Source organism: Anomaloglossus baeobatrachus, chromosome 1, assembly GCF_048569485.1.
Source record: "Anomaloglossus baeobatrachus isolate aAnoBae1 chromosome 1, aAnoBae1.hap1, whole genome shotgun sequence".
In the NCBI taxonomy this organism is placed as follows: Eukaryota; Metazoa; Chordata; class Amphibia; order Anura; family Aromobatidae; genus Anomaloglossus; species Anomaloglossus baeobatrachus.
The window spans coordinates 935,812,198-935,833,006 of record NC_134353.1 but is presented as its reverse complement, the minus strand read 5'-3'; the positions used below and the strand labels follow the sequence as shown (position 1 = coordinate 935,833,006).

General features: G+C 45.5%; 1 protein-coding gene across 2 annotated transcripts in view; it reads right to left on the bottom strand.

Moving 5' to 3' along the window:
• Positions 1-20,809, bottom strand: part of LOC142256551 (class I histocompatibility antigen, F10 alpha chain-like) — a 154,532-nt gene that overhangs the window by 31,576 nt on the left and 102,147 nt on the right. For both annotated transcript variants that reach the window (XM_075328311.1, XM_075328319.1), the window contains exon 3: positions 312-590. In XM_075328311.1, the coding sequence (XP_075184426.1) occupies positions 312-590 (279 nt within the window). The remainder of the gene's footprint in view (positions 1-311; positions 591-20,809) is intronic.

The following is a 20,809-nucleotide window of genomic DNA, read 5'->3' as shown; positions in this document are numbered from 1 at the left end:
AACACTGAACTGTCAGACAATCACACATGTCTAGAAGGAAAAACAGCAACAGCAAAGCGGAAATGTAAGAAAAGAGGGATTTATAGAATAAACATCAGGAGGCGGCGGAGGCTTATTACCTGTATGGGGAGTATTCAGTGTGAGGGCCCAGGACAGCGGGAACCACAATACAGCCAGGTCACACATATCACACATATACCACAGATACAAATATCATTCACATCATACCGCGCACATCACTCATACATTACACATATCACAGATGTGACAGGACGGAGCACAGGCAGTGGAGCTGTGATGATTGCGCTCACCTCTCCTCTCCAGATCTTCTCTCCCATTCTCCACATGTTTCTTCAGCCACGGGATACATTCATTCTCCACATAATTCTTGTCGCTCTCCCCCTCTTGTACCTCTGGACTGTTCCATCTCTGTGTGGTGATCAGAGCCTGGGCCATGGTGGGGAGATATGTCCACGTCTGTGTGTCCAGGGCCATGAACTCTCTCCCATCATATCCGTACTGACTGTACCCTGTGATGCTGCCGTCATCTCTCAGCTCACAGCCAGACATCACCTGGAAAATATGGAAACCTGCAGACAACACAGGAACGTGTTACACAACACAAATGTCCTGTATATACAGTGATCTGTACAGTGTATGTGTGTGATGTGTAATATACAGGAGTGTGCAGGTGTATTATGGTAGATGCTAGAGCGTATGGGCTCCTTCCAGGTATGTCGTCATTTCAACACGCCCCTATCACATGACATAACACATGATAGGGGCGTGTTCTAAATGCAGCCCCACGTTTCCAGCCGGAAAATAAACATTATTTTTTTTAAGTCCACGTGGTCCTGGAGTTGTTTATAAGAGAGGTGGGGTCTGGAGCGAACCCCCCTCCCCCTCCCCACTGCATTATTACAATGGATGGGAGGAAACATGGCCAAACACACCAACCAAGCCGGTCACGCCCACACATTCCAGCTGGTCACGCCCACACATTCCAGGCCCAACCGTTGTATTGTATTGTATTATATATATATATATATATATATATATATATATATATATATATATATATATATATATGTATATATTATATATATACTGAGCTGGAGACAGAGGGGTATATACCCCCGGGCTGGTACTCCTACAGCTGTTTAGCGGGCCGCCAGTTGGCACTGTACCCAAGTGTGGCATCTCAGCACATTGTGTCCTGCAGACAGTGCCTGATGGAGGAGGATTCCCGGCTCTACTTCCCCGAATCCAGGACCGAAGCGGGACTTGCTTGAGGCGGGGTTCTCTTGGGGCGGGGCTTGGGTGTGGCTTTCTCTGCGCGGTGGGCGGGGCTCAGCGCCTCCTGCTCCCATGGCCAGCTTTCAGCAGTGGGGGTGAGGTCTGTCCCTCTGGGGTCCTGCACAATCTCCAGTCAGATTGCAGTTACAAGCAGTGAGATGGGGGATGGGCTTGCACGGCAGTGATAAGGCAGCCTCTCTCCTCACCTCTCATCCTGTGCACTGTCCTCTGTGTGCGACTGTTCAGCGCTAGCTCCGCAGAGGAAGCAGTAGACGATGAGGCCAGCGCTGATTTTCCACACAATAACCAGTCAGTGCCCGGCTGATTTCTGCTGTAGCCCTTGAGCTCAGCTGATGCCTCCATCTTACATGTGCTGCATATGTCCAGTGTGTGAGTGCTGTGTGCCTGCCCTGAATAGGGTGTGCGTGCCACATACGTGCGTGCTGCGTCCTGGGTGTCCGTGCCGCATTTGTGGGTGTGCGTGCAGGCTAGCATATGTTCGTGCCACATCCAGGGGTGTACGTGCCGTGTATGGGGTGTGAGCATTCCTTCCAACAGAACAGAAAAACGTATAAAGTATGCTCATTTGCCGCACATTAACCAGTCAGTGACCGGTTGATTTCTGCTGTAGCCCTTGAGCTCAGCTGATGCCTCCATCTTACATGTGCAGCATATGTCCAGTGTGAGTACTGTGTGCTTGCCGCATTTGGGGTGTGTGCGCCGCGTATGGGGGTGTGCATGCCGTGTATGGGGGTGTGCATGCCGTGTATGGGGTGTGAGCATACCTTCCAACAGAACAGAAGCTTGGATAATGTATGCGGGCACATATTTTGACCACGCCCCTAGCCACACCCATTTGACAGTGATGGCTCGGACTGTTCATTCATTCATAATCAGAGCAGCCAGAACTTTCTCATTAAGGCTGAGCGGACCCGGACTGTAAAAGTCCGGATCCGCGTGGTTTCAAAGATGCCCTTGTGCCGGACCCAGGCCCGGGATTCCAGCTGCATGATCCGGATTCGGCATTGGGGAAATTAAAGAGAAAATAAAGAAAACAATACTGACTTGGTGTCATGGTGGCAAACTGCTTCTGGGTCGCGCATTCATTTCCTGTTCTGCGCAATAGGCTCATCGCATACACACAGCTTTCTGTGCTATCCCTGCCCACCGTCCGTCCTGTCGTCTGTAATCAGTTGCAGTCAGACGCGCCCCCAGCTTGTGACAGCGTCTGCCTGCAGTCATCGCTCATCGCGGGTCAGTCATTGTCTGCACTCACAGCTGGTGGTCGTGTTCTCTGGCCGCTTGCTGTGAGATTTAGCAGAGTTGAAATCGGCTAGGGATCTCATGTGGTTTACGCCACACCTGCACGGTGTTGGTGCGTAATAAAGTGGTGAAGGAGGGTGTGCTTTGTATTTTATTCCAAATAAAGGATTTTTTTTCTCTGTATTTATTACCTTTCATTTACAGATTAGTAATACAGGTAACTCATAGACGCCTGTGCCATCACTAACCTAGGTTTTAGTAGCAGCTGTGCGCTGTTATTAACCCCTTCTATTACCCCGAATGCCACCGCACCAGGGCAATGGGAAGAGTCGGTAAAACACCGAGATTGTCACACTAAATGGATGTGGCAATACTGGGCAGCTGCGGGCTGAGAATACCAGCCTCCAGCTGGCTTTATCTTGGCTAGGTATCAAAATTGGGGGTCCCCACATGTGGGGTTTTTTTTTTTAAGTAACAAAAAAAAAATGCAAATTTGGTGCTGAAATCTGGTGCAGACAATATCAGCACCAAATATGCACCTACTGGCACAAAGCCGCGGCAAAAAACTGTGGAAAAAAAATGTGTAAAAAAAAAAAGAGTTTTGGGGGGGGGGGGTTGTGTACATTGGGTGCAGAAATATGGTGTAAAAATTTCAGCACCACATTTGAATCTCATGGGCCAAAAAAACAAAAAAAAAATGTCTGCCAGGAGGTGGAAATTTGGTGCTGAAATCTGGTGCAGACGATTCCAGTACCAAATGTCTACCTTCTGGCACAAAATGCGGCAAAAACATGCGTAAGGTGTTTTTTTGCCTGGAGGTGTAGATTGGGTGCAGGAATATGATGTAAAAATTTCAGCACCAAATCTGCATCTCTTGGCCAAAAAAACTTTGATTTTCTGCTAGGAGACGCAGGTCTGTGAACTCAGTGACCTCCACTTGAGGTCAGGTTACCTGCGATCACAGGTGAAGGACCGTGGGAGCCTCCAGCTGTGACCGCAAATGACCTGAGTGCTGTCACCGCTCATTGCGCAGCTAATTCATTCTTTGGAGCTCACAGCGAGCGGTCGTGCTCTATGGCGGCTCACTGTGATATTCAGATGTAGCAGAGCTGAAAATCCGTGAGACCTTGTGCGGATTACGTCAGACCTAGAGGGGTGTTTGGGGTTAATAAAGTGATGAAGGAGGTGGTTTTTTGTATTTTATTCCAAATGAAGGATTTTTTCGGTGTCTGTGGTTGTTTACTTTCACTTCTAGATTAATGATGCAGGTATCTGATAGACGCCTGTGCCATCTTTAACCTAGGGTTTAGTAGCAGCTGTGCGCTGTTATAAACCCCTCATTACTCCGATTGCCACCGCACCAGGGCAAACTGAAGAGCCGGTAAAGCGCCGGGATTGTCACATCTAATGGATGCGGCAATACCGGGCAGATGCGGGCTGAGAATACCAGCCCTCAGCCGGCTTTATCTCGGTTGGGTATCAAAATTGGGAGGACTGCACGTCGTTTTTTTAAAATTATTTATTTAAATAATAATAATAAAAAAAAAAAAAAAACGCATGTGGTTTCTCTTAGGCTGAAATCACACTTGCGAGGGACTTGCATCATCTGGCACAGCCGCACTCTTCTGACAAAAGCGGGTCGGCAGCATGTGTTTCTATGTACGTGAACGCACCTGTCAGGAGAGTGTGCAGCTGCCGGGTGATGTGATGCTGTAACGCCTGCCTGGATCAACAGACTCAGACGGGCTGTAATGGACAGACTAGGGGGAAGCCCCTCACCAGGCAGGACCCCCAGAACCCTGAAACCCTTTAACCCCTATACAGGGATTTGGAATTACACAGGGTACTGGAGCTTTCTACCTGTGGAAGGCTGCAGTCCGAGAGAGTAGTCGTCAGGCAGGGTCAAACCAGGAATAGCAGAACAGGGACAGAATCGGCAGGCAAAGACGTAAACAGAAAACGTAGCAGTGGTCAGATCCGGGTCTGGCAGCGAGGTACAAAAACAGCAGGCAGAAGGGAAGTCAGGAAACACGCAGAAATCACAGGAATCCAAATACAAACAGCACATGAGCCAGGAGTACAGAACTATCTCTGGCAGTGGTCATGTGACAGGAGGGGGAATAAGAAGGGTGTGGTGTCTTCCCATTGGCTGCAGGTGAATGTTGGCAACTTCAGCTGGAAGATACACACGCCACCTACAGTCAGCCAGTGGTACTGCAGGTTCCAGGGAAACCCAGCCTAGTGGATGAGCGGAGCCTGTGCTGCGCAGAGCCACGGGCACCGACTCCTCTCCCATCACCAGCACTATCCATGGTGGGAACATGGCGTCGTCTGGCGATCGGAGCAGAAGTCGCAGGAGCGGGCTCCGGTGGGGACGTGACAGTACCCCCCCCTTTCCGAGGGGCCACCGGACCCTCAAAACCCAGCTTGTCAGGGAACTGGAGATGAAATCGCCTGACAAGACCTTTAGCATGGACTTCACTGGCTGGGACCCATGACCGCTCCTCCGGGCCATAACCCTTCCAATGTACAAGATACTGCACCGCCCCTCTAACAATACGGGAGTCAAGGATTCTCTGTACTTCATACTCCAGGTTACCCTTGACCAAAACAGGAGGAGGGGGGGCCTGACTGGGTGAATGGGAACACGATACAACTTGAGGAGGGATTTGTGGAACACGTTCGATATTTTGAAGGACTGAGGGAGGTTCAGGCGGAAAGCTGTGGGATTGATGACCTCGACTATCTCGTAAGGTCCAATAAATCTGGGATCCAGCTTAGCAGAAGGGACCTTGAGTTTAATATGACGGGTGGACAACCATGCCTTATCCCCAACTCCAAAGCTTGGGCCCTTGGAACGCCTCTTATTAGCAGCTGAGGCTTGACCACCCTGTGCCCTCTTCAAGTTTTCTTTTACCTCAGACCAGATAGCCTTCAGTTTGTTCACAGTGCTTTCAGCCTTAGGAGTATCCACCACAGCGGAAGAAAAGGACCCAGAACGTAAATGCAACCCGAAATTGCAGAAAAAAGGGGTAGTCTGGATACACTCCTGATACTGGTTATTAATGGCAAACTCAGCTAGTGGTAGATATTCCACCCAGTCAGACTGACGGTCAGACACATAACACCGGAGATATTGTTCTAAGATTTGATTAGAACGTTCAGTCTGACCATTGGTCTCTGGGTGGTAGGCGGAATAAAAAGATAACTATATTAATCTTTTTACAAAAAGCCCTCCAGAATTTCGAGACGAACTGTGTTCCTTTGTCAGAAACAATATTTTCTGGAACCCCGTGTAACCGCACAATATGCCTAATGAACAACCTGCTAAGCGTTTCAGAATTAGGTAAACCGGACAATGGAACAAAATGACAGTTTACTGAATCTATCCACTACTACCCAGATACAAGTCTTCCCTTCTGAGGGTGGAAGGTCAGTGATGAAGTCCATGGAGAGGTGAGTCCAAGGACTTTCTGGAATAGGTAGGGACTGGAGAAATCCAGCGGGACGGGTACGGGGTGTCTTGGCTCTGGCACAAGTTTCACAGGCCAGTACGTATTCCTTACAGTCCTTTGCTATGGTTGGCCACCAAAAGTTCCTAGTTACAAATCGGAGGGTATTTCCTATACCAGGGTGACCTGCAAGGACAGAATTATGGGACTCCTGAAGTACCCGTAGACGAAGTGGGGGAGCGACAAACAGTTTATGCTCAGGAGTGGTTTCAGGAGCCTGGTCTTGGGCATCACGGATTTGTTCTATAAAATCTATGGAAACCGATGATACAACAATGCCCTTAGCTAAAATAGGGACTGGTTCGATGTTTTCTGACTGAGAAGGACAGAAGCTACGGGAAAGTGCATCAGCTCTTGTGTTCTTGGTACCGGGCCGAAACGTTACCACGAAATCAAATCTGGAGAAGAATAATGCCCACCTAGCTTACCTAGGATTGAGTCTCTTAGCAGATTCCAGATAAGTGAGGTTTTTATGGTCTGTGATGACTGTGACGTAAACCGAAAACGTAGCAGTGGTCAGATTCGGGTCGGGCAGCGAGGTACAAAAACAGCAGGCAGAAGGGTAGTCAGGAAACACGCAGAAATCACAGGAATCCAAATACAAACAGCACATGAGCCAGGAGTACAGAACTATCTCTGGCAGCGGTCATGTGAAAGGAGGGGGAATAAGAAGGGTGTGGTGTCTTCCCATTGGCTGCAGGTGAATGTTGGCAACTTCAGCTGGAAGACACACACGCAACCTACAGTCAGCTAGTGGTACTGCAGGTTCCAGGGAAACCCAGCCTAGTGGATGAGCGGAGCCTGTGCTGCGCAGAGCCACGGGCACCGACTCCTCTCCCATCACCAGCACTATCCATGGTGGGAACATGGCGTCGTCTGACGATCGGAGCAGAAGTCGCAGGAGCGGGCTCCGGTGGGGTCGAGACAGATAAAAGTCCCTCGCATGTGTGACTCCAGCTTTATTTAGTTAAAAGAAAAAGGTTTTGGTACCGTGTTAGCCAGTTGAAAAATGATTGATTGCTCTCAGTGAGAGAAACAAAATTAAAATTTTGTAGTTGTGATACCTTTTTAATGGCTAACTAAAATAAAAATAAAATATGATGTTATAAAGCAAGCTTTCGAGACATCTCAGGTCTCTTCCTCAGGCATGGTATGACAAAATATCTGAAGAAACACAAATATATACACAAAACAGGGCAGAGCGATGCATATTAAAAGGACATTTAAATAAACAAACCCTGAGCTTGGAAAGTGAATCCTTAGGCTATGTGCACACGTGTACGCTCTGCACCGCACAAAAAAGGTCCACTTCAGAGCACAACTGAAAAGCTCCGTTCTGAAGCGCTTGGTGCCTGCAGAATTCGTGCGCTCTGCATGCTGCCTCTCCCTATAGACAGCATGCAAAGCGCACGAAAGAAGGGACATGTCACTTCTTAGAAACGCAGCGATTCGGGCAGCAGCCGAAGTGTTGCGTTCTAATGTGCCACGTGCGCACCTCTCCTGCACAATCTCCATAGATTGTGCAGGGGACGCAGGACGCATGCAGTTACGCTGCAGTGCAGATCGCAGCTTAACTGCATGCAATACGCACACGTGCACACATAGCCTTAATTAGCTTTGATTAGTGGTGTGAGTTTTATTGTCCCAATATCCATGTAGGATCAGAGGCCTGGTGCCCTCATAGTCTCTGGAGGTGACCCCTCAGATTTTGTAATGAGTCATAAATCCAGATTGAGTCCTGTGTCCACAGAGTAAGGGTACCGTCACACTTTAGCGATGCTCCACCGATCCCACCAGCGATATGACCTGGTCAGGATCGCTGGTGCGTCGCTACATGGTCGCTGGTGAGCTGTCAATCAGGCAGATCTCACCAGCGACCAGTGACCAGCCCCCAGTCAGCAGCGACGCATGGAATCGACGCTGCACTTGGTAACTAAGGTAAATATCGGGTAACCAAGTGCTTGGTTACCCGATATTTACCTTTACCAGCGCACACCGCTTAGCGCTGGCTCCCTGCACTACTAGCCAGAGTACACATCGGGTTAATAAGCAAACCGCTGTGCTTATTTACCCGATCTGTACTCCAGCTACGTCTACAGGGAGCAGGGAGCCGGCACTGGCAGCCTGAGAGCGGCGGACGCTAGTAACCAAGGTAAATATCGGGTAACCAAGAAAGGGCTTCCCTTGGTTACCCGATATTTACCTTGGTTACAGCTTAATGCAGGCTGTCAGAAGCCGGTTCCCTGCTCCCTGCACATTCAGATCGTTGCTCTCTCGCTGTCACACACAGCGATGTGTGCTTCACAGCGGGAGAGCAACGTCAAAAAAATGAACCAGCACTGTGTGTAACGAGCAGCAATCTCACAGCAGGGGCCAGATCGCTGCTCAGTGTCACACAGAGCGAGATCGCTAATGAGGTCACTGCTGCGTCACAAAAACCGTGACTCAGCAGCGATCTCACTAGCGATCTCCCTATGTGAGAAGTACCCCTAAAACATTGTGCAGAATTGTATTCCCAGACCCTGCGATGGCTCTGTGACCCGAAGTTGCTTTTTAATATGACAACTTTCATGTGGTTTATGTTGTGTCCTGGAGCACAGACATGTTTGGCCACAGGTAAATGGATTTTTTTTGTCTGTAATTGTGTGGCGGTGAGATCTCATCCTTGCTCTCAGTCTCTGTCCTGTTTCTCCAACATAGAGGCCCCAATAGGACATATAGTGCACAGGATTAAGTACACCACGTTGGAAGAGGAGCATGTGAATGTCCCAGGAATCTTATAGTCCTTCTGTGTGTTAGGGATCTGTATCCGGTCTTTGGTCTCTACATGAGTGCAGGTTTTGCAGCTCTTTACATTGCAAGGATAAGATCCTCTTGGTGTGTCTGAGGGCATAGAACTTCGGATCATGATGCTCCTTAAATTAGGAGGTTGCCTGTAGCACAGCAATGGAGGATCTTTGAATATTGTTTTTAACCGGTCATCCTTGTGTAGAATGTGGTGACGTTTCTTGGCCGTACTTCTCAGTACCTCAAGCTGTGGGTTGTAGGTCACCACCAGAGGTACTCAACTATTTTCCTCTTTTTGTTTGTATTGAAGCAGTTCACTTCTAGGGGTCCTTGTGGCTCTAATGATCTGATCATCAATGGAGGTGGGGTGTTGTGAATGTCAGTTGTGTTTCTGCTGCTGTGGGGCTCCCTCTTGTGGCCAGGAATGGTTTGGTCAGAGATAAGGTGTGTGGAGCACTGGGCGTGTCCATTGCTAACTCTCTGCCTATTTAAACCCTGATCTGATAGCAGGCGGTGCTGGATGTCAGTTGTTCTTTGTTCACCAGTCTGCCTCATCCTGCTCCAGACCACATCTACCTCAGTTAAGTGCTTGGCCTTTATTTGTTGTTTGATTCCTTTTGCTCTTATTGGAATTTGTCATTTGCTGTGATTGTTGTCAGTTTATTTGCATGCAGGGATCTTACCTCTTTGTGGCTTGGCTGGGAAGTTCCCTGCGGCTATGTTTGGAGTATTGCTCCTGTGAGTCCATGTATTTGTGCCTTCTTGTATTTGTGTGGTTCCTGCTTTCTGTTCATTGGTATGACAAGAGCGCCTCGTATAGGACGGAGTTCAGATCTAGTGATCTGAGGGCCTTTTTGTACTATCGGGTTCTTGGATTTTTGCAGGGTTTTTCTCTGGCCACCATCAGCCCCTTTCCTATCCTGTCCTATTTAGTCAGTAGTGCCTCACCTGTGCTAATCCTATGATCTATCTGTGTATTGTGTTTTTCTATATCACCACAGTCTTTGAATGTGGGGGGCTGGCAATTCTTTATCTATTTTCTGAGGCAGAGAGTTATTCATCTTTCCTTCCTTTAGGATAGCTAGTTCTCCGGCTGGGTTTGCGGTGCTCAGGATGTTAGTTCACCCCTCGGCTACTTCTAGTGTTGCTGGTTAGTAAGGGGATGGCGGCCAGATTAGTTGCCAATGCTCTTGTCACCTTTTACCAATGATTTATGGTGGTCTTCCATGGTTCCGTATCATAACAGTGGGGTGGTAGCCTTGGTTTAAAAATGTCTTTTTAAGATGGGTTAAGTGTTCATCCCTGTCTGCTGGCCTGGAACAGATACGATTATCTGAGGGCCTGGCTGTAGACAATGGACTTTTTAATGTGTTTGGGATGGAAACTGTCCCTTCTGAGGTATGTGGGACGGTCAATAGGCTTCCGATACACTGATGTCTGGATTGAGCCATTTTTAATTTTTATGGTGGTATCCAAGAAGTTGATTTCTGTTTTTGAGTGGTCCAATGTCAAGTTTATGGTTGGATGAAATGCATTGAATTTTTCATGAAATTTTAGAAGCTCTTGCTCAGATTCGGTCCAGATTATTAAGATGTCATCGATGAAACGGAAATAAGCCAATGGTTTGAGGTTGCAGGATGCTAAAAGTAATTTTCCAGTTTAGCCATGAAAAGGTTGGCATACTGTGGTGCCATTTTGCTTCCCATAGCAGTTCCTGTGCATTGTAGATATAGCTCCTCGCCGTCTTAATACAGACTCAGAAGGGATCCCATCAGCTTCCACATGAAGATGGACTAACCACCTGCCAAATGTTTCTTGAAGCTGATGGCTCAGTGTTTGTTTATTTAAATGTCCTTTTACTATGCATCGCTCTGCCCTGTTTTGTGTATATATTTGTGTTTCTTCAGATATTTTGTCATACCATGCCTGAGAAAGAGACCTGAGATGTCTCGAAAGCTTGCTTTATAACATCATATTTTATTTTTATTTTAGTTAGCCATTAAAAGGTATCACAACTACAAAATTTTAATTTTGTTTCTCTCACTGAGAGCAATCAATCATTTTCCAGCTTTATTTTGATACACAGCCATGATAAATCCTGACCGCTGGGGGCTGCAGCCATGGGCTTTATCTATGCTGGTATCAGAATATGGCCGGCTTCACACTTGCGATTAACTCGCACGAGTGCAATGTGAGAAATTCTCGCATTGCATTCGGACCCATGTTAATCAGTGAGGCAGCTCCAAATCGGGCTGAGAAAAAAATCGCAGCATGTTGCATTTTGGGGAGTTTCTCGCATGAGTCTCTCCAATGCAAGTCTATGGGAGCGGGTTAATAAACGGATGTCACACAGACGGCACACACACCATCCTAGTGACATGCATTTTTCTAAATACATTCATCGCATGTTTCAGACAACACTGGAAATGAGTTAAGTCTGACAATGTCGGTCAATCTCTATCTCTGTCAGTCGGTCTCTCCCTCTCGGTCTCTATTCTCTCTCTGTTGGTCGGTCTCTCTCTATCTCTCTCTCTCTGTCCATGTCGGTCTCTCCCTCCCACCCCCTCTCTCATACTCACCGATCCACGATCACCAGTGCAGCGCTGCACGGCGTTCACACTGTGGCGGCTTCTCTTTTGAAAATGCCAGCTGCTCATTATTCCATCATGTATTCACTGCTTTCCCCGCCCACCGGCGCTCTCTGTGAGCTCCCCGCAGCGACTGAAGTGAGTCGCGCTATCAGCGATGATGTCACTCAGGTTACTCGTGGCCACAGATCTCAGCGGGAGGACTTCTGCTGTGGCCGCGGGTAACCTCAGTGATGACACCGCTGATAGCACAGATCACTTAAGTCACTCAGCTGATTTGCGGTCACCGGAGAGACCTTCACCGGTGACCGAAGATCAGGCCATGACACACAGACAGAGTCGCGAGATGACAATGAAGTCAGGTGAAGTTCATCCGACTTCATAGTGATCCCGCGGCTGTGTCTGCTGTCAGCAGCCATGTAGCAGAGCTGAATGGCAGATGACATACCTGCTGAGAATAAAAACGGATCCTATACGGATCACACACGGATTGCACATGGACTACAATCAATAGAAAAATCACATAATCGCATTGCAGTTGCATTGCACACTGATCAACACTTGAACAGAGCTCATGCTACTTTCTAGCATGAGACTCGGACCGATTTTACACGCACAAGTGTGATTCCAGCCTTTGGGAGAAAAAAGTAATGAGACTTCAGCTTACCATAGGCAATTGCGCTGAATCGTAGTCCACCAGACCGGCCAGGCTGGTATATAGCTGAAAAGAAGTGACGGATGAACCCAGCACCACAATCCAGTATATTAAAATATCAAAAATGTATTAGGTATTAAAAATCCATCGGATCCAAAACTTGAGAGAAGACGCATAAGCGCACCTTACGCGTTTCGGACAATAAATAAAAACAAGTCCTTAGGTGACTATACATACATCAGACACATTTTAAATACTCAAAAAAAATTAATTTTTTTTTTTACAAATTCACCCCCATGTTACACCAGGGCCCCACGTTGGCCAAAATTATGGCACAAGCAGTAAATGTAGTAGCAAGGAGAACCAAATATATCGGTAATATTATATCTCCTAGTTTATATCTATCAGAAAAACCTAAGGACACATGGCTAAAAACACTTGGATCATATAAATGTGGAACCAGCCGCTGTCATCTATGTTGCCATATGGAGATAGCCACTTCCTTCAAGGATAATCAGAGCACAATAATCAGAGAAAATTGTTATTGCGTTGTGTGGTGCAGACACCTGCAGAAAACACACAGCATTTCTGCAACCAGTGAACACGGCCTCAGTGTTACATTTTTTTATGGCTTTTAACCCCTTCACCGGCCGATATTGCACTCTTTTTTTTCCCCACCCTTCTTCCGAGAGCCGTTACCTTTTATATTTTCAGATAATATAGACATATAAGGGCTTGTTTTTTTGCGGAATGATTTGTAATTTTAAAAGAGATCATGACTTTTACCATATAGTGTACTGGAAAACGGCAAAAAAAAATCCTAATGCGGAAAAATGGTAAAACTGATGTGTCAGTGTGATGCCTCAGGTCAGTACAAGTTCGTAGACAGCAAACATGAATAGGCTTACTTTTACCAAAGGGGGTAAAAAAAAATCAGAAGTTTGTCCAAAAAAAGTGGTGTACGTTTTACGTCATTTTCTGCGACCCGTAGAGTTCTCATTTTTCAGCATCTATAGCTCAGTGACAGCTTATTTTTTGCATCTCAAGCTAACGATTTTAACAGTACCACTTTTGCGCAGATGCTATGTTTTGATCGCCTGTTATTGTATTTTGCGCAAAATTTGCGGCAACCAAAAATGTCCGCGGATCGCCGGCGGAGATTAACACTATGACCGCTGGGACGTAATATTACTGCCCGCGGTCGTTAAGGGGTTAATAAAGAAAAATAATTGCACCAATTTTTTCGCCATTTACCAATCCCCATAGAAAATCTGATCGCTGTGTTGTTCGGGTCATTACGATTACAGGGAGACATTTAAATATGTGCATGTTATCTGCTGATTTGTGATATTTGTTATAATTATTATTATTTTTTCAAATAATTATTAATTTTAAAAATTACAATATTCTATTTTATTAAATTAAAAAAAAAATCTATTACTCTCCCTCTAGAATACAGGAGATAAGATGCTGCTCTGTACAATGGATGTCCAGCGTAATCTGCTGTGGAGTTATTCATCTACTGTATAGAAAATCCTCTCTCCAATGTCACCTGAGCCTGTGGCTCCACAGCTAGGGTGACTGTAAAACATCTTTGAAAACTACAGGTTTGATTCCAAGGGTGGGGAGAAAAATAAAATTACACTTTTATCATTTTTTTTCTAATTTCTTTATAGTAGTTTTACAGGAACAAAAGAATGTTACTTTTTCCTTCACCTACATAGAGATGCAGTATAGATCTATCTATATCTCTATGTAGCTGAATAATTTGCTTCTGGCCAAGATTACCAAATCCTCCCCGTCTCACAGTTTAGGCAGTAGCTCGGGAGTTCTCGGCCATCCAGTAAACCAGAACAGATGAGAATTTAATTTATGCTCTGCTCGTCTTGAGTTAATTTATTCACTGCACTGGGAAGAGGAGCCAAGACAAAAGCAGTGAGCAGCGGGACTGCGGGAGAGAGTCCTCAAATCAGGACAGTCCTGCTGAATCGGGGGCGGTTGGGAGGTATGGGCACGGGGTGTGCATGCCATGTACAGTATATCCAGTGCATGTGTACTGTATATGGCCAGTGTGTCAGGGCTGTGTGCGGTATACGGCCAGTGTGTGAGTATAATGTGAGGTATTCGGCTAGTGTGTCAGGACTGTGTGCGGTACATGACCAGTGTGTCAGGGAGGTGTGCGGTATAAGACCAGTGGGTGAGGGCTGTGTGCAGTAAACGGCCAGCGTGTCAGGACTGTGTGCGGTGAATGGCCAGCGTGTCAGAGCTGTGTGCGGTATTCGGCTAGCGTGTCAAGGCTGTGTGCGGTATATGGAAAGCATGTCAGTGTGACTGGGTATGCGACAGAGCAGGTAAGAACACCAGGCCAATGAACAATCCAATAAGTTTTATTGAGGCAGGGAGCATAAAACATCCAATATCAAGATGGTTCTTTAGAGTCCACAGTGAGTCCACACAAAGGAAACAGATCCCGGGGCGACACCCGGCAATCCGACGCCAAGGAAAGTGCAACAACAGTCCTTAGATGAGTTCCTTAAATTCAGCAGCATGGTCAAGACAACACAATCCCACGTGCCAGCCGATCTACACTGTCCAATAGTCTATACATGGGCACCAGAACCTGGCCTCAGCATCAGATCCTAGTCCTTCACCAGACAGCATCAACTAACTAACTAAACATGTAGCTGATTCTTCCACCTCTCCTTAGATCCACGCCCTTGATGGGAAAGGGTTCACACACACTTTTTGAGTATGTGGCTTTATATGGAGAAGTTTCCAAAAACTACAGGCTTGTATTGGATGAGTCCCATGCTGAGAACAAAGACACAGTCGCCCACTAGATGTTGACCTAGGCCTGATTACATTAATGTCCATACACATAGGCCAGGGAGGGACACGCTGTTACAGTCAGGATTGTGCACGGTAATTGTGTCTGGTATACGGCCAGTGTGTCAGGGCTTTGTGCGGTATACGGCCAGTGTGTAAGGACTGTGTGAAGGTATACGGCCAGTGTGTGAGTATAATGTGCGGTATTCGGAATTCCCCCTTGCTCTTTGCCCCTCAGGGATTCCCTCCTGCTCTCTGCTTCCTGTTCTGCCTCCCAGGGATTTACTCCTGCTCCTATGCTGCCTTTCCGGGATCCCCCTTTGCTCTTCTGCAGCCTCTCAGGGATTCCCTCCTTCTCCCGCCTCTTCTCAGGGATTCCCTCCTGCTCTCCACCTTCTCTGCTGCTTCTCATGGATTCCTGAGATTCTTAGGAAAAAAGTGACATCAGCTAAAGATGCAAGAATTTGGAAAAATTCTTAGAATTTTCAGGATATAATCTGACCACCCAAAACCAGCAGGTTCCCCTAAGGGAAGTTCTGGAGTTCTTGCAAAAAGGCCTCCAGAGGGGTCTATCCACCAGCACTCAAAGTACAATTCTCAGCCCTGGGAGTATTATTCGACCAAAAATTGTGGATCACCCATGGATCCGGAGATTCATTAGAGCCTCCTCTTCTAGACCTATAAAGTCCCCAAAGTTATCCCCTTGGGATCTAAATTTAGTACTAAATGCTCGCACCAAATTACCCTTTGAGCCTATTTCTTCAATTACAGTTAGGGCTCTGACTCTCAAAACTGTTCTCCTGGTAGCCCTAACATCTGCAAGACATATTAGCGAGTTACAGGTAGTCTCTATTAACAGTTTACCACTATACTTTCCAATAGGTTAATTCTAAAATCCGACCCAGCGTTTTTGCCTAAAGTAAATTTAAAATTCCATAGGGATCAGGAGATAATTCTACCTTCTTTTTTTTTTTTTTTAACTATATTTTTATTCAAATTTTTCAATAACATAACACTGGCATAAGCGAATTCAGCATTGTAAATTCAATTCAAAAACATTACATTGTCATGTTTGATCATCCCAAATTCCATACCAGTTTTTAAAATCAATAACCGTAACATGGCAAGATAAAGCAAAGGAAAGCAGCGACCCCTTAACCCATCATTCTTATCATTCCCCCCATTGAACCCTTGTGAACATGGTAATGACATACAATAAAGAAGTCCCACTCAAATCGGTTATTTCCCCCTCTCCTTTTAGTCAGCTTTCGGCCTTTCCTCCCCCACCTCCAAGCCATCCAATGTACCCTTCAATTTTTCGGTATGATACCAGACTGTGTCTTTGAAAGGTGACATAATCCTGACTATCTCCTCCCGAGTACAATAGGCCAGTATGAATTTCTTCCATTTGTTAAAGTGCTGTCGTATTCTATCCGCCCTCCTTTCTGCATCCAATCCTTCTATTTCAAGAAGATGCATGAGCTGACCCAAGATCTCTTCAATCGTGGGGACCCTAGACTCCAACCAATTTTTTAGTATCGCTCTCTTGGCTGCCAGAAGTATCACATGTATAAGTCTGGCTGGGTTAGTCATCTTCCCTTTGGTATCGTTCCCCTCCTCCCAATGGTGAAAAATAGCGAACCCAGGTGAGAGCCGAACTTCAAGACCCCACACCTTTTGTATACAACTTTTGATCTGTGACCATAATGGACTCAAATGGGGACAGGACCACAACCCGTGAAGGAGATCAGTTCCACTACTCTTACACTTCGGGCAAAATGTAAGCCTGTCTGGCTTTGTTGCTGATGGAGGGAGATTAAAACCATAAATTGCCTTGTGCATAATTCTAAATTGGGTTTCTCGCCAATTCTCATTTAAAATTGATTTACGAAGAGCATTCCACCCCCATAGACGGGTCCTCAAATTGTTTTTCCGAAGATTTAAATAAACCTTCCGGGTGCTGTCCTGTTAATAGATCACGCATGGCTCCATAAAGAAAAGAGATAGATGATGAAGTTATTGAGTTCTTTACCAGACAATCAAAAGAGTTAAACACTACCTCCTGGGTCACATCATGCAACTGAGTCATAATACTATATCTCACTTGGTCATATTGGATTACTTGGTTAGGCCCCAAGCCATACTGCTCTATAATTTCGTCTCTACTCAACCATCTAGGCTCTGAGGTGTGCAAGAGATGAGCAACAGTCCTTATACCCCTCACCTTCCACTCTTCAAACAGCTTATTGCTTGTCCCCTGCACAAACTCTGGATTCCCCCATATAGGCAAGTATTTGGATATTTTATGGGGAAGTTTGTAATTTTTCCTCAACGCCTTCCACGCTGCAATCGTGTCTTTAAATAAGGAAGAATGCTTGATTTTCACTGGGAGATTAGCCTGCCTAGTATGAAGTAATGCCACCAGATCCCAAGGTTGTGCATAGTCTCTCTCAAGCTCCAACGCTGAATAATGCCTAGAGCCTTTAATCCAATCCAATATATATCTAGTCAAACAGGCTATATTGTAACCCCGAATGTTCGGCAAACTCAGACCTCCATGAACCTTAGATGCCATCAGCTTCTTAAGCCCTATACGAGGGCGTTTCCCCCTCCAAATGAAGTGTGAAAAAGCTCTATTTAGCTGGACAATATCTTTATGCTTGAGAAGCAGGGGAAGTGTTTGAAGATGATACATTAATTTTGATATCGACATCATCTTAATTAGGTGGACTCTACCAATTAGGTTCAATGGAAGGTCGTGCCATCTTTTAAGATCTTGCTCTATTTTGCTCAGAAGGGGTGGATAGTTTAGACTATAGAGGGTTGCCGGAACCTTACCGATTTTAACTCCCAAGTATATGATATATGACTTAGCCACTGTAATTCCTTCAAAAGGGTTCTGCTCCCGTGTTTGAACATTTGTCCCTCCCAGGTATAGGAGCTCGCACTTTGACGCATTAATCTTGAAGCCTGAATACGTTCCAAACTCTCGCAAAATTTGTAAAATCTCGGGGACCTGCTGAGCTGGATTCAAAAGGAAAAGCAAAATGTCATCCGCAAAAAAAGCTGACTGAATTTGTCTATTATTTACAGAAATACCCTGGAAGGTGCTATGTGTAGATAACAATTGTACCAATGGTTCCAGAGCCAGATTAAAAAGTAATGGGGAAAGGGGGCAACCCTGTCTGGTTCCTTTCAGTAACGGAAAAGGGGCTGACAGATATCCTGGAATGTAAACTTGAGCCTTCGGATTTGTGTAAATTTCTCTAATGTAGGTATAAAATGACCCCGAAAAACGCATTTCATCTAGAACTCTATAAAGCCATGACCACTCAATATTGTCAAAGGCTTTCTCGGCATCTATTGTAAGCAAAGCGGGAGATTCTCCTTTCAGAGGCCGAAGGTTAACCCTATCCAGGACAAGAAAAACTTTTCTAATATTTAGTGTCCCTGATCTTTTCTGAATGAAGCAGGCCTGTGCTGGGGAAATCAGTTGGGGAAGAATTATAGCTAGACGATTTGCCATAATCTTTGACATTATCTTCATATCTAGGTTGATAAGTGATATGGGCCTGTACGAACCAGGATCCTTCCCCTGTTTAGGGATCAATTTTATATATGCCCGGTTATTATTTTGGAAAGACGCATTACCGTCTAGTATGCTATTATACAGCTCTAGTAATGTAGGTAAGATCTCTTCCTTTACTGTTTTATAGAATTCTCCCGTAAATCCGTCAGGGCCAGGGGCTTTATAATTATGCATGGAGTTGATTGTCCCCAATACTTCTTCCCCCGTAATTTTGGCATTCAGAAAAGTGCGATGCTCTTCTGTGAGTCGAGGTAGTGTCACTTTAGATAAAAGATTATTATCAGGAAATTTGTCTCGCTTTTCCGACGAATAAAGGTTTCTATAATACGTGCCTAAAGTCTCAATTATTGTCTTAGGGTTTTTGTGTATCTCCCCCTTTTGATTTTTTATTTGCATGGGTCCCTGAGTTATAATCCTATTTTTCGCTAAGTTGGCCAGTATTTTCCCTGCTTTATTTCCAAAGCGATGTAATGTAGCTTCTTGCATTGACCTAGCCATTTGTTCCCGTTTTTCCGCCCACCCATTAAAAGCCCTTTGGGCTATTACCCATCTATCTCTATGGTCCCTATCAGGATGCTTTTTAAAAGAAGTATATGCTTCCCTCAATTTATGGGAGGTTTCAGTAAATTTAAGTTGAGCCTTTTTCTTCAAAAAGGAAACATGTGCTATCGTTCTGCCCCGTAATACTGCCTTCGCCGTGTCCCATAATAACATAGGTGTGTCTTTATGTTGATCATTATGTACCATAAATTCCGTCCACCATTCCTTTAATTTCAAGGAAAAATCTTCGTTATCTTTAAGGAAGGAAGGATATCTCCACAGATAGTCCGTTCCTCTGGGATAGATGTTTGCTAGGTCTAGCACCACCGGGGCATGGTCAGAAATCACCAAATCCTGGATAGTAGCTGAGTGGAGCGCACGTACCAGGTTCCCTGAAATAAGAATTTTAGTCAATGCGAGACCAGGAGCTATTAGCATGTGAATAGTGCGTAAATTCCCTATCCTGAGGGTGCAATAGTCTCCACGCATCCCATAAGGCCGTGGCACTTAACAGAGGACGCATAACTTTATCATGGCCGCGCGGTACATTTGGGGGGCCTTTAGCATTTTTCCTGTCCTCTAGCACAGATACCACCGAGTTGAAATCCCGTCCAATTATTAGATTAAAATGGGCATGTTCTAAAATTTTGGCCTCAAGTCGTTGAAAGAATGATTTGTTGTTTTCGTTCGGGGCATAAATATTAAAGATTTTATAAATTCTTCCAGGGATCTCCACTGAGACCATCTGAACCCTACCTTCCGTGTCCGCATATGTTTCCAGGACTTGATGTTGTAATCTCCTACTGACTAATGTAATAACCCCTGCTTTCCTTTTAACTGAAGATGACCCGTAGACTCCTCCAACCCACAATTTCCCCATCCTCTGCATGTCTGAACCTTCCAGATGAGTTTCCTGAAGGAGCACAATGTCCGGTTTGAGGCGATTAAGGTGGCGTAATATCTTAATTCTTTTTTGGGGGGAACGTAACCCCTTAACATTCCAGGTAACTATTCTCATAAAGCACATGTAATAAATGGAAATCCTGCCTTTCGTTTACCATGTTTTTGCTGCCCTCCCTTGCCAAAAAAAAAATTCAACCAATTAGACAATTGAACATAGTGCTCACTTGCAATAACGAGAGTAATAGTAATAATAATAACTCTGTGTAAAATCTTTGCTACTTCACTTGAATCCAAAATCCCCAAACATTTCAAACATCTCCCTCCCCTCCCCCCCAACTATACCATAATACTCGGACTTCACTTTTTTCTGATCATTTTCCAAGCTCAGTCAACCTTATACTTGTATAGCATTTAACCAATATAAAAGGAGTGTCCCACCTACAAAGAAAGAGAGAGAAGAAAAAAAAAAAAAAAAATAGGTTCTCTTTCCTTTCCTCCTCCTCAGATTTCTTGAACTTTTTCCACTGCGGCTTCTCCAACCTAAATCAAAAACAGGTGTCCCACCTTGAACTTTACACATCCGACATTTGTCTATTTGTCTCAGGTTCCCTTAAGTTCCTTGTTTTGTTGTCTCCGGTCCTTCGGGGAAGCTGTAGCGAACTTCACAGAGCTCCCTTTGGTCACTCTCTGGTCCGGTGAGTCATTGCGCCCTTGTCCTGGAGAATTCCTGAGGTCACGAGGACTGCTGATCCGCTCAATAAAGGCCTCTGCCTCCTTTGGGCTTGAGAAAGAATTGTAGGATCCATCCTGATGTCTGATAATCAATGTTGCCAGGTACTTTAGCTGGAAG